Source organism: Neovison vison, chromosome 6 (assembly GCF_020171115.1).
Source record: "Neovison vison isolate M4711 chromosome 6, ASM_NN_V1, whole genome shotgun sequence".
Classification (NCBI taxonomy): Eukaryota; Metazoa; Chordata; class Mammalia; order Carnivora; family Mustelidae; genus Neogale; species Neogale vison.
Window position 1 is genome coordinate 2,055,438 of NC_058096.1, and position 14,183 is coordinate 2,069,620.

The 14,183-nt window shown below is 53.1% G+C and overlaps 1 protein-coding gene across 2 annotated transcripts in view; it reads right to left on the reverse strand.

Moving 5' to 3' along the window:
- The window catches only part of TRAPPC10 (trafficking protein particle complex subunit 10), a 78,938-nt gene that overhangs the window by 2,992 nt on the left and 61,763 nt on the right, over positions 1-14,183 (reverse strand). For both annotated transcript variants that reach the window (XM_044250789.1, XM_044250788.1), the window contains exons 16-21: positions 13,272-13,430; positions 12,261-12,490; positions 6,405-6,505; positions 4,430-4,556; positions 3,648-3,818; positions 1,214-1,391 (exon numbers count right to left, since the gene is read on the reverse strand). In XM_044250789.1, coding sequence (XP_044106724.1) covers positions 1,214-1,391; positions 3,648-3,818; positions 4,430-4,556; positions 6,405-6,505; positions 12,261-12,490; positions 13,272-13,430 — 966 coding nt within the window. The remainder of the gene's footprint in view (positions 1-1,213; positions 1,392-3,647; positions 3,819-4,429; positions 4,557-6,404; positions 6,506-12,260; positions 12,491-13,271; positions 13,431-14,183) is intronic.

The following is a 14,183-nucleotide window of genomic DNA, read 5'->3' on the forward strand; positions in this document are numbered from 1 at the left end:
ATGTTGTCTCGAAAATGAAGGCTGAGGGCCTGTCGCTTCGAAGAAGTTGCCAGTGATACCGTCTGAAACCGATCGAGGGCAGGAATCTCGGAAAACCTGCCTTTGCCACGGTGAGCCCGGCAGTGTCCCAGCAGTGTGGGCCGGAAGCAGATGCCACCTGCCCGACTGCCCAGCGAAAGGCGCCCAGTGTGCGAGAGCCACAGCCCTCAGGAGCCACGTCTCCCACGTGGCCGAGGCATGCCACGAAATGACATCAGGGTAAAGGGGCCTCTCAAACCACCAGCCAGATTTGAGCGTGGGAGGACACAGAGCACGACAAGTTCATTCACAGATCTCAGAGGCCACGCTGTCACTGGCCTGGAAAAAAGTACCACTGGCCCAGTTCCGGTGAAAAGCCAGCCGCCTCGGCTATTAAACCCCCTCTAGCAGGTGTGGATCTAAGCGGCCCTAGAGCGTCCTCTCGTCCTACCACCAGGGTTCCAGGCGCCAGCACAGAGGACAAGCCAGCTCCCTCCCGTGAAGCCCGACGTTAGCGAGAGCCGGAAAAAATGCAAACTAACGTCCTTCTTCTATCTTTGGTCTTGTTTTGTTGTGAATAACAGTTCTTGTTCATACACGAAGTGATGGAATGCGTTTACTGTGATTTTTAAGTTACTAAAGAAAGAAATTTGGGCTCCTCAACCGTTTCTTAAGAGCACACACGGTCCTGACAGACCCCAGAGCGCGAGCTACTCCCAAAGCAGCCGAGGCCCTGGAAGAGGCAGGCGAAGTGGGTCTGGAAGGGGTCGGGCAGCGGGCGGGTGGCGGGGGCAGTCTCAGGAGGGGATTGGGGGCAGGGGACAGGAGGAGGCCCGGAGGGAAGAGGTCAGGGGCCCGGACCAGACCACACAAGGACTGCGGGGTGGCAGAATTGGGACCCTGCTCCCTCAATATTGGGAAGACCCCGAGTCATGGGCAGAGAGGGAAGGCCAGCTCCAGGGCCACCATGTTCCCCACACTGGGCCCAACAACCGCTTGAGGATCTCCCAGGAACCAAGTCTAACGTCCTAGCAGCCTAGGACCATGTCACATAATAAAACATTCAAGTGAGCTTTTCTGATTCTAGAACATTCTCTTCAGACTAGAAACACTGCACCCTGTGGAGAAGAGGCTGCAAACCCTTCATGCGCCGGGGCAGCCCAGCAGCCCGGGGAAGAGGTGCATCCAGACGCACCTTCGTACATCAGCTTGGTCGAAAAGTACTCGTCGGTCTCCGTCAGCGCTTCATCCTTGTCCACCTCCAAGAGGTCCGAGAGCCGCGTGATGGACACCTCCAGCGAGCAGAGCGAGCCCGTCCGACAGTGCTCCGTGCCCGAGGGGGGCAGGATCTCTGCTTTCACGTTATATAACGTCTGCACAAGAAAGGGAGAGACGGGCACAAGTGTCCACACAGCGGGCAGAGGTGCTCCTCCAGCCCCGGGGTGCTGCCCACAGACACGAGGGACGGAGACGGAAGGGCCGCGTCGGCGGGAGGGCTGCTGGGTGCGGCCCCGCAGCAACCACCTTGCAGGGACCCGTGCCCGGCAAGTCCCCGCCGAGCGCATCTCACTCCTGTTCCCGCGCCCTTTCCCGAGTGCGCACAACAGCAGCGAGGACAGGTCCTCGCCCCCCCGCACGCCTGTCACCCAGACTCAGGATCACCAACGTTTTGCTCCATTTGCTCTCTCTCTGTGGATCAACGTGTACTTCTCTGCCCGGGGCCCTGAAGGCAAATTCCAGAGCGCCTGTGGCTTCACCACTCTGTGCCTCAGCAGGTGTCCCTAAGAACACGGACTTGCCCTCCCAGACACGACACCAGAACCTCAACAAGCAGACATCAGTCTCTCCTTGCCACTGCACAGCACCAGAACTACCTTTGGCTGAATGCTTCTTTCTCCACAGTGACCTCTGTACCCAGCGGCCTGCCCCACTCACACCTGCCCGACACCTCCCCTAACCTGGGACCAGCAAGACCCGGCCCTGCCCCGGGGTGGGTGCCCACTGGGTGCCCCCCCCCGCCTCCACTCCTCCCCGGAAGGACGTCGGGGACAAATGCTGGTGAGGCTGTGGCAGCTGGGCCCTCACTTGTCACTGGCGGGCGTAAAGGGGCGGCCCTTTGGGAAACAGCAACACCTTCTCAAAAAGACCACTTGCTCTAAAACAGGACCGTGGGGACGGTCGCACCATCCTGCCGGTGGACACCGCAAGGGGCCGAGCCGCGCGGCAGGTAGGTGACGGGACTCAGTAGCGCTTTCCTGAGAAAATGGTGTCTCTGTTTCCGGCCCTCGGAGATGACCGGTTTATCAAACGCTGACCTGCTTGCACAGCTCCAGAGGAACCCGAACCCGTGCGCGTGACCCGGAGACGGAGCAGAGAGACCGCAAGCGCGTGACCAAACACCGTGGCAAGTAAACCAGAGGGCCCGCCCGCAGACTCAGGCGCACGTGGGGTTTTACGTGGCGCTGCTGGGCACACGCGGAAAGGTGCGCGCGCTACAGAGAGAGACCACGCCGGCGAGGACGCGGACGCCGAAGGCCGATGGAGAGACGGAGCAGGAGGGTCAACACAGCAACTCGGCTGGAAAGAGGCGCTGAAACACCGCTGGGGTCAAGCGTTATGAACACGAGCACATCCTCTGACGGTTCCAGGAGCAGAGCCAAGGAAACACCAGAAACCTGCGTCCTCAGGTTCTGACTGACCCGGCACAAAATCCGAGTCTTCAAAGACATGGAAACACACGTGCGTTTCCCCACCCAGCTCAAGGCCACTCCAGCCCACATGTAATGCACGGGTTATAGGACAATCGTCAGGATGTGGAGGCAGTAGATTTTGATAATACTTTTTTTTTTTCCTATTATTATTTATTTGACAGACAGAGATCACCAGTAGGCAGAGAGTCAGGCGGGGGCGGGGGAAGCAGGCTCCCCACTGAGCAGAGAGCCCGATGCGGGGCTCGATCCCAGGACCCTGAGAACACAACCTGAGCTGAAGGCAGAGGCTTAACCCACTGAGCCACCCAGGCGCCCCAATTCTATTTTTCTTTTAAAAAGAAAGCCCCCTTAGGGCACGTGGGGGGCTCAGTGAAGCAGCTGCCCTCGGCTCAGGTCATGATCCCAGGGTCCTGGGATCGGGCCCGACATCAGGCTCCCTGCTCGGCACGGACACTGCTTCCCCCTCTGCCCCTCGCCCCGCTCATGCTCTCATCTGCTCTTCCTTCTGCTCTCAAATAAATAAAATCTTAAAAAACATAAAATAAAAAAAATAAAAAGAAAGCATCTCAGTGATCCTAGCAGCTAGGATCAAGAAGAAAGGACTCTGAGAAATAGCTCCAGAACATTCTAATCGTGAGCAAGAGAAGAGGGAGCAGAGAACCCGAATCTTCACTCTTTGCACTCCTCTCACGACCACCGGTGCGACCGCAGGACGGCCAGACCTTGCCTGAGAACGACCCGGGTGTCTCCAGTACAGCCAGCCAGCGACCGAGCTGCTCCAAAGGTCAACTAACCTCCTGCGCAGTTGCTTTCTTACACTGGAAGATTCTTCTCTGACTTCTGTAGATTAAAAGGACTATGACGCCACCTTCCGCGTTCCTACCCCGCACTCCCACCAGAAAAGAATACGATACGTACGAAAAAATTTTCCACTTGAAATTCGTACGTGTACGGCTTTAAGGGGACCGAGAGCTGTCCTTCAGAAGCCGGGGAGAAGCCAACGGAGAAGCAGCAGCGCAGAGAAGGGGGGGGCTCCCGTGCCCACAGCAGCTCCCACACGAAGAACACGGACTGCTTGCTGTGGATGGCCTGTGGAGACAGTCACCGGCGTGGCGCACACACACGCAGCGGCCCCGCCGCCCCGCAGGGTCCCGCCCGCCCGGCCCTGTGAAGACGGCACCAGGCTGGTTGGAAGGGTTTAACCTTTCGGGGCGCCTGGGCACACGTGACACATGAATATGTGGAACAGGACGGTCAGCACCAGCCAGGCAGCCCGAACACGAGCAGGACCCCTTTACAAAGCCACACCAACACAGAGGGTCTCTTCCCAGGACATGGACAGGTGTCTCGTCGCACGCGGGACAGGGGGACGGCATCCACACCATCAGCAGAAGCTCAAGAACAGGCCTGCAGTTACACAGGCCAGAGCACAGGGCAGGACCGTTTGACTCTTGTACGAGGATGAGCGTCACTCAGTCTCCTAACCCACCCCGCACGCCGCTCCGCGCCCAGCATGAAACACAAACACGCACAGGGAGGCGACCAAGCTGGGTGTCCCTGCCCCTCGGGACGCGCACTATTGGCTTGTCACTGGGGAGGCCACGCTTTCCTCAGACCATCCTGGCCACTCGGGCGTCCCATGCGGACTCGCACCCCGCGCTGTGCGGAGGGCTCTGCGCTCCCCTCTGGACAAGGCTTACCTGTGGGCACTTGGCATTCAGAGGGACGAGCTGCAGGTCAGCACTGCAGCCGTGGTCCACAAGGTCACCGTCCGACAGCTGAAAGTCAAGTTCCGACAAATTCTGGACACACACCTGAATGTACTTCCTAAAGCAGAAAAGCAGATTTGGAAACTTGACAACTGTATTAAATGTGCTTTGGTTAAAAAGACTCTCTCTGGGGGCACCTGGGTGGCTCGGGCCGCTGCCTTCGGCTCGGGTCGTGATCTCAGGGTCCTGGGATCGAGTCCCGCATCGGGCTCTCTGCTCGGCGGGGAGCCTGCTTCCTCCTCTCTCTCTCTCTCTCTCTGCCTGCCTCTCTGCCTGCTTGTGATCTCTCTCTGTCGAATAAATAAATAAAATCTTTTAAAAAAAAAAAAAAAACTCTCTCTGGGGAACCGAAAAATGACCCAGTAACGTAAGACCAGTCGGTCTCACACGGGAAAGTGCCCCCCAAAACCGCACCTCCCCAAACAAGCTACTTCTGAGGAAAAATGGGTCAAAGGGGGGGCCGTTCCTGACCCAGTGCTAACACGCGATCGTAGCTGGCTTGCGGTGCGTGAGGATGGAGAGAGGGGCCACTGGTCCTGGAGAGACCACGCACAGGGCTCCCATCCGTCCCTGTCACACAGGAAGAGTCTGAAAGAAAGCACCCCAGCTTCTGCTGAGAAGTGCCGGTGTCTCTAGCCACTGGCAGATGTGGTCCCTCCCCGTAGCGGGAGCGTGCCGGGGTAACATTCGCTCTAAATTTCTGACAATCTAGTGACCCATTTTTGCAAATTTCAGCAACAGATGAACGGGAAAGGAGTTTTACAGGGAGAGGCCACACGCCACCCTGAGCCCAGGGTCGGCGCCCACCGTCACTGGCGGGGGGACAAGCAGATGCTGCCTCCCGAAGCTGACGGACGGAGCACGGGGCTCCCCTCAAAACATCTGGGCCCAAGGCTGAGTCAGATTCTAGTGCGTGTGGCTTTGAGAGCCGTGAGAGCTTCTCAGCAGGAAGCAGTCCTGCCCCCGTGGGCGGTATCACCCGGCATCTCGAGGGGGATCTTCTGTCGTCACGATGGGCGTGGGGAGAGAGGCACAAGATGGGGGAGGAGGGGTGCTGCTGAGCACTACAGCGCGTGGGCCAGACTCTCGGGCCCACGAACGGGGAGTTCTTGGACCCACAGCATCCGCGGTGCCGAGGCTGAAAACCTCCCCCCAGACATATCCAGCAGCCGGCAGAGGAACCAAGAAACATGAACCCCCAAGAACGCGACCAAATTCAGAATGCTGGTGGGGCTCTCTGCTCAGCGGGGGGCCTGCTTCCCCCGCTCTCTCTCTGCCTGCCTCTCTGCCTACTTGTGATTTCTCTCTGTCAAATCAATAAATAAAATCTTTAAAAAAAAAAAAAAGAATGCTGGGCCTTCTCTCTAGAGGGCTGAACTGAGTTCTGCAGAGGGCCACAGGCTTGAGAAATGGGAGGACAGATGAAAAACGATGTCATCGGGGCGCCTGGTGGCTCAGTGGGTTAAGCCTCTGCCTTCAGCTTAGGTCATGATCCCAGGGTCCTGGGATCGAGCCCCGCATGGGGCTCTCTGCTCAGCGAGGAGCCTGCTTCCCCCCTCTCTCTCTGTCTGCCTCTCTTCCTACTTGTGATCTCTGTCAAATAAATAAATAAAATCTTTAAGAAGAAAAAGAAAAGAAAATGATCTCATCATCAAACGGGGACTTGGTTTGGATCCCACATCCTAAAAACCAATGGTGCATGGTCACTTCTGAGACCGCTGGGGATACCTGACCGTGGACGGGCTGCTGTGGAGCTGCAGGGAATTGCCAAGAACCCACACGAGCGGACCACAGTGTCAGGACGGGGAAGAAAGCCGGCTCAGCGTCCCCGAGGCCACGCTCTGAGCGGCAAGGTGTGCACGCGGGACAGCCCGGCCCAGAACTGGGGCCCCGAGCCCGCCTTTACCGTGTCCCGGCAGACAGAAGCGAGTGCGTGGTCCGGAAGGGCACGCTGAAGGTCAGAGCGATGACGGTGGAGTAGATGGACCATGGGCAGTCGATGGACACCTGAGGAGAAACAGGGGGATGCGCCTTCAGACCCCTGGCCCGGCCATGGCCGCCACCGCACCGTCCACCCAGGCCAGCAGTGGCAGCCGACGTCCCGGACGGGGGGATGGCCTCACCACCTCTTCTTCAGAAATCAAACCCCCGTGAGTCACGTGCATGAAGGAGAAACATCGAGCTACGTACACAGACAAGAAAAATCAACACGGAGCGGCCGGCCGGCCGTGAGACACAGCGCAGTCCCGGCGCCCACAGCCCCAGGACCCACTCGCGCTTCCCACACCGACAGCGGGACGGCGGACATGTTCTCCGGCACTGCAGGAGGTGGGGACGAAGGGCTTTCCGCCATTCGGGCACGATGACATGAGCAGTGACTAACTACCGCAAAATTAAAGGAATTAGCCAGTCACGCCACACAACGGGTATGAAACAGAAAGGCAAAGGCATCCGGCTGTGGAAACGCTGCCGCAGTGAACAGGACGTGCAGATCGCTTTTCAAGCAGCTGTTTTCATTTTCTTTAGGCAAACACCTAGTAGTGACACTGCTGGGTACCAGGGCAGTTCTAGAACGTTCCGAGGACCCTTCCATTCTGTTTTCCAGAGTGGCTGCCCAGTCTGCATTCCCGCCAACGGGGCACAAGGGTTCCCCTTTCTCCACATCCTCACCAACCTTAGTGTTGTCCAACATCTGCACGTCGTCTCGGGAAAACACTCAGATCTTCTGCATGCGCTTTTGTCAGACCATGGGGGATTCTGCTACTGAGTTAGAAAGTCCATTTTGTATTTTGGGTTTGAACACCCCATCAAATATATGATTTTCAAGTATCTTCTCCCATTCCGTAGGCTGGCTTTTCATTCTGCCTCCTCTGCTGTGCCAAAGCTTTTTAGGTTGACACAGTCTCAATAGTTCATTTTTGCTTTTGTTGTCAGATCCGTAAAATCATTGCCAAGATCGGTATCAAGGAGCTTACCACGTAAGTCTTCTTCTAGGAGCTATGGTTTCAGGTCTTACCTTCTAGCTTTGAATCCACTTTGAGTTAACTTTTTTCGAACAATTTAAGACAAGGGTCCAGCTTCGTTCCTTCGCATGTGGCTGACCAATTTTCCCGGCACCATTTATTTGAAGACATTGTCCTTTCCCCATTACACATTCCTGCATCCTCTGTCTTAAATTAATTGATAGAATATACGTGGATTTATTTCTGGGCTCTGTATTCTGGCCCATGGGTCTGTGTATCTGCATTTATGCTGCTACCATAGCGCATGGACGACCGCAGCTTCGTAACAGTCTCAAGTCCAGGAGCACAATGCCGCCAGCTTTGTTCAGATTGTTCTCGGTATCTGGGGCCTTTTGTGGTTTCACACATGTTTGAGGATTATTTGTTCCATTTCTACAAAAAATGCCTTTGGAACTTTGGGATTACACTAAATCTATATTGCTGGGTAGTATGGACATCTGAACAATATTAAATCTTCCAGTCCCTGAGCACAGAACATCTTTCCATGTATTTGTGTCTTCCTCAATTCCTTTCATTAATGTCTTATAGTTTCCAATATGCACCTCTTTCACCACCTTGCTGAAATTCATTCCTAGGTATTTTATTATTTTCGAGGCAATTATAAATGGAATTGTTTGATTTCTTTCCAACAGTTCATTATTAGTATATAGAAACACAACAGATTTCTCATACTTATTTTGTACTCCGCAACTTTACTGGATTTATTGATGAAGGTTTTCGATGCAGCAGTCTTTAGAATTTTACATACATATAATATTATGTCATCTGCAAATAGTGACCTTTTACTTCTTTCCTTCCAACTAGGATGACTTTTATTTCTTTTTCTTGCCCAACTGCTCTGGCAAGGACTTCTAGTACTACGTTGAATAAAAGTGACAAGAGTGGGCAACCTTTGTCTTGTTCCAGATCTTAGAGGAAAGGCCTTCAGCTTTTCACCATTAAGCATATTAGCTGTGGGCTTGTCATATATGACCTTTATTATGTTGAGGTATGTTCCCTACATATCCATTTTAATCTCCTTACTAGTAATCTGTTCAGATTTTCTATCTCGCCATGATTCGCTCTTGGTAAGTTGTACATTCCCCTGAATTTACCCACTTCTTCTAGGTTCAATTTGTTGGCCTGCCGTCATCTATGGTAGTCTCTTGTGGTCCTTTTTAACTTCTGTGGTGTTAACTGTAACATCTCTTTCACTTCTGATCGGAGTCCTCTCTCTTTATCTCGGTGAGTCTAGCAAAAGGTCTGTCAGTTTCATCTTTTCAAAGAACCGGCTCTTGCTTTCGCTGATCAAGTCTATTGTCTCTTCAGTCGAATTCATTTATTTCTGCTGTAATGTTATTTCCTTCCTTCTACAATCTTTGGGCTTCATTTGTTCTTCTTTTTCTAGTTCCTTAAGGTGTAAAATAAGGTTGTTTGAGACTCTCCCTCTTTCTTGAAGTAGGCCTGTATTGCTACGAACGTCCCTCTTAGAGTGGCTTTTGCTGCATCTCATACATTTTGGTATGTTACACTTCCATTTTCATCTGCCTCAGGGTAGGCTGTGATTTCTCTTGATTTCTTATTTTGGCCAACCAATTGTTCAGTAGCATGTGGTTTAATCCCCACAAACCTGTGAATTTTCCAGTTTTCCTCATGTAATTAATCTCTAGTTTCCTATTGTTGGGCTCAGAAAAGATGCATGATGTGATTTCAACCCTCATAAACTTGTTAAGACTTGTTTCAGGGCACAATATACAATCTATCCTGGTGAAACGTTCCCTACACACTTGAAAAGAATGTATCTTCTGCTGCTTTTGGATGAATGTTCTGTAAATATCTGTTAAGTCCATCTGCTCTAATGTTTCACTTAAGGCCAGTGTTTCCTTATTGATTTTCTGTCGATGTCTGTCTGGATCCATTAATATAAATGGGGTATTAAATTCCTCTTATTGTACTGCCATCTCTTTTCCCTTTAGGTCTGCTCATACTTACTTTTCATATTTAGGTGTTCCTGTGTTGGCTGCATAAATATCTGCAAATGTTCTACCTTGTGGGATTGACCTTGTTATCGTTATGTTACACTCTTGCCTCTTGTTACAGTCTGTTTCAAAGTCTGTCTTATCTGATAGAAGTAGAGCTGCTCCACGTTTCTTCTGGCTCCTTTAGGGTTTGGTTTCACTTTAGTCTGTGTGTGTCCTTGTGTCAAAAGTGCATCTCTTGTAAGCAGCATAGAGTCGAGTCTTGATTTTTTTATTCGTTCAACTACTCCTTGTCTTCTGATTACAGAACTTAGTCCACTTACATTTAAGTAATTACTGAGAGGGCATGTGCTTGTTGTCATTTTTGTTAATTGTTTTCTGACAGTTTAATTTTTATTTCATTTATTTGACAGAGAGCAAGCACACGCAGGGAAGCAGCAGGCAGAGGGAGAAGCAGACTCCCCACTGAGTGGGGAGCCCGATGCGGGCTCGATCCCAGGACCCTGGGATTACGACCCGAGCCGAAGGCAGACACGTAACCCACTGAGCCCCCCAGGCGCCCCTTCTCACGTTTCCTGGAGCTCCTCTCTGTTCCTTTCTTCTTCTTGCTTTCTTCTTCGTGGTTTGATGACTTTCTCAGGTGGTATGCTTGTATTTCTTTATCTTTTGTAGGCTTGCCCCAGGTTTCTGCTTTGTGGCTAGCTACCATGAGGCTTACCTATAACAACTTATGTTTGTAACAGTCTGTTTTAAGTTGATAATGACTTAAAAGTTTCTAAAGCTCAACGTTTTTACTCTCCCTCACCCCCCCACTTGATGTTTGTTTTGATGTCCCACTGTACATTCTTTTATCTGTGTGTTAACTATTATAATCATAGTCATTTTTTACTTCCTATGTCTTTTAACCTTCATCCTAGCTTTTTAAGTGCTTAACCCACTACTTTTACTATATATTCAACTTTCCAGTGAGACTTATTCTTTCGCACGTGCTCTTGTGACAGCCTTTCTTTTCAGCTTAAAGAAGAACATTCCTTGAAGGCCGGGTTAGTGGTGATGAACTCCTTTAGCTTTTATTTCTCCAGAAAACACTTTACGTCTCCTTCACTTCCGAATGATGGCTTTGCCGGGTAGAGCTATCTTGGTTAGAGGTTTTCCTTTCAGCACTGAGTACATCATGCCACTCTCTCTGGCCTGCAGAGTTTCTGCTGAAAAATCCGCTGACAGACTTAGGGGGTTTCCTTGTACGTAATCAGCTGTTTCTCCTGCTGCTGATTTATCCTCCTTCCATGACCTCCCCTCCCTCATCTGCTGCTTTTAAGATTCGCTCCTGGTCTTCAGTTTTTGACATGTAATCGTAATGTGTCTTGGTGTGGGTCCCTTTGGGTTCCTCTTATTTGAAACTCTCTGGGCTTCTTGGATCTGGATGTCTGTTTCCTTCTCCAGATTAGGGAAGTTTTCAGCCATTACTTCTTCAAGGAGATTTCTGACCTTTTCTCTCAGTCTTCTTCTTCTGGAAGCCCAGTGATCCAAGCATTAGTCTGTCTGATGCTGTCCTATTAGTCTCTAAGCTATCTTTGCTTTTTTTATTCATTCTTTTTTCTTCTTGCTGCTCTAAGTTCCACTCCTTGGCTTTGAGCTGTCTGTTCCTTTCTTCTGCTTCATCCACGCTGTATTTCAGTCAGCTGTGCTCTGTGACTTAGATCTGGTACAGTCTTCTACTTCTCACCTCCTTGCTGAAGTTCTGTGTTCGTCCATTTTTCTCCCGTTTGGTGAGCATCTTCATGAGCAGGACTTTGAACTCCTTTTCAGGTAACTGCTTAGCTCCATTTCATTAGGATTATTTTCCCCTGAGGTTTTAGCTTGATCTTCATTCCTGGAACATGTGTCTCTGCTTCTTCATCCTGCTGGACTCTCTGTGTCTACACAGCAGACGGCACAACTGCCGCCCCTAGTCTGAAAGGAACAGCCTGGAGTGGAAGATGAGCCTCACCATTCACTCCTGTCCCGGGCGTTGGCTCTTGCTCCAAACCTTTGTGCTGTCAGGACTTGCTGAAATTTTAATCCCTTCTAGCAACTGAGGGGTGTGCCAAGACTTGTCATTGTCCTGGAGGGGAGGATCCCAGCCCCTAGATTCACAATGACTGGAAGCCAAACACACAGGCAGCAGCTTTTCAAAGTGCAAATATGTACAGTTCTGTGGGACCACGAGTGTACAGTTCTACCTCTGGGTGAAAAGGCTCTCAGAACTGGCATTTGTGTTACAAGACATGGACAAAGCTTAAGAAGTACAATGGTAGTGACACATTCCTTGAGCTAAGGCCTGTGGCTCTGAGACCGAAGTCGCGATCTCTCAAATAACTGTCAATAAACACCAACATCAAAGCATAAAAATGACAGCACTTCCTCTATGCCAAGCTATAACGTTTCAGTGGACAGAAACTGAAGCACACGGACACAGAAGTCACACTAGCCTATGTACCAAGACAAATGGACTACAGACCCAAACTGACTTCCCCATTCTAGGCAAACACCCTATCTCCTACCATAAACTATCCTGCCTTCTCGGGCTGGTGTAGAAAACTTACAGCCTGGCCTGTCTTTGTCCTTGCAAGCGTACCCTTTATCTAAGAAGGGGGATTCAAAGAGACAAATGCCAAGCCCAGCAAGGGGATGTGGAGTCAGGAACGGGAAATCTGCCACTTGAACACAAGGCATCTCTTGGAACAAGCACGACCAGCAAAGGCCGCCAGCACGGGCGGCGCCCTCCTGGCCCCTCCTTACTTTGTGGTCCGTGGTAGCCATGCAGTGGCCAGCTCTGTGTGTGTCCTTATGCTTCCTGTGCGGCTCTGTCGTCCCCAGCGTGCTGCTCTCTCCTCCAGTTACTGGAGCAGAAGGTAAAGACAGAACTTCCAGTTCAAACTCAATCATGTGGTACGCAGGAGCAGCGGGCAGACTGACGCTGGTGACCCGGTCAGACGACTGGACGCGGAGCAACACATCAGAAGCCTTTTCTAGGAAAGAGAGAAAAGTCACTTCTAACACGTTCCGCGTGCGTCCCTGCTCCTCGTCCTTCCGGCAGTGACAGGCCCAGCAGAGTCGTTCCCGCCCAGCCCCCACTGCTCCTGCGCACCGGCAAGAGCGTATCCAGGAAGGATGAAGGGGGGCGGGCAGAGGTCGGAAAACGAGGACCACAACCCTCTCAGACACGGATACCACATAAGCCGGCGGCCTGGAGACCAGAAACGGTCACTAAGTCCGACGACAGGAAAGGGACACTTTCCGTGTGGCCCGCCACGTGCTGTGTGTTTCCCTGCACGACATGGTCCCAATCCATTCCCCCAGCGGACCGGCTCCCACCCAGAAGGGGAGCAGCACCCTTCCGTCTCCATCCCTCATGCCTGGGGACCAGGGGAGACGGGACTCTTCTACGGCTTCTGGCCAGCACCTAAAAAGGATGATTCGTTTCCACTTTGTGGCGAGGGGGACTGGGGAGGCAGCAGGTGGCTGCAGGCTGGCAAGGCACCGCCCTGGAGCAGGGGCCAGTCTGTGATGCTGCATTACAAGCCCTCAGTAAGGTCCGCCCCGCCTGGCCTCCAGGCCTCCACCAGCTCTTCGTCCCAGATACGATGGCCCGCCCAGGGTCAGGCTCCCAGCCCAGCGACAGGCAGGACATGGCCATGAAAGAGCCGCAGGGAGAGGCGGTCCTCAGGCACCGTGGGAGAGCACGGCCGCCTCACACCCTCAGGGTGCGCAACAATGGCGGGAGTCTGCCTTCCGGGGCGGCCGCCTCACCTCTCGTGTTGGAGTAGATCACGGCTCTGTTCTCCGCGTGACACAGGATGAGCATGGCTTCTGCGTTGCTCAGCTGGAGGCTGTCGCCGTTTTTTACCGTATAATGGCCCGTAGTGACAGTGAACTTGACCTTCTGAGGAATACCAGCCAAAAGGCCGTCTGAAAGGAAGAAGACAGCAGTCGGCGCCGTCAGTCGGCGGCGGCCTCGGGTGAGGTCACAAGGGCGCTCTGCCGCTTGTCACAGCAGACCTGTCCCCTGCAACAGTCCACCGTTCACGCCCAGCCCCACCCGCCGCGCTTTTCATCTCAGTCCCACGGACGCGGAGCTGCGGGGGCGCCTGCTGGGAACCACAGGCCCCGAGTCTTATCGGCACCGAAGACAGAGTGGGGTTCCCGGGAGCAGGCATGTCTCTGAATCCACCCGCCGATACGTCAGGGAGGGAGAAGCAGACAACACGGAAGAACAGACTAACGGAATCCCATGTACTGTCCGTGCCGTTCCGAACTGCTGCCAGCCTTGTCAGGCCAGGCCTTCCGGAGCTTTGGTTCAGAAACCACCGGGCGGATGGGGTGGCTACTGCCTTCCCCCAGACGGAACGAGGGGCGGAGATGGGCTGAGCCGCCAAGAGTCCCGCGCCAGGACAGGCAGAAGCGAGGAGGCGAGAGATCGGAACCCAGGAGGAGGAGCAGACGGGGAGGGACGGGGAAGCACAAGCGAGAACGGGAGGGAGGGACCGCGCATGGCCAGTCCCCGGGCTGGCTCGGGGCGTCCCAGGCCCTCGAGCAGCGGTGCCCGGCTCCTCTCCAGAGTGGTCCCGACGGAACCGTCCGAGAGGCTGCCCGGCATCTGAGGGCCTTTCCCAGTAGCCGTGGGAGACTTTTGCAATCAGAACAGTAGGGACCATGGAGAGA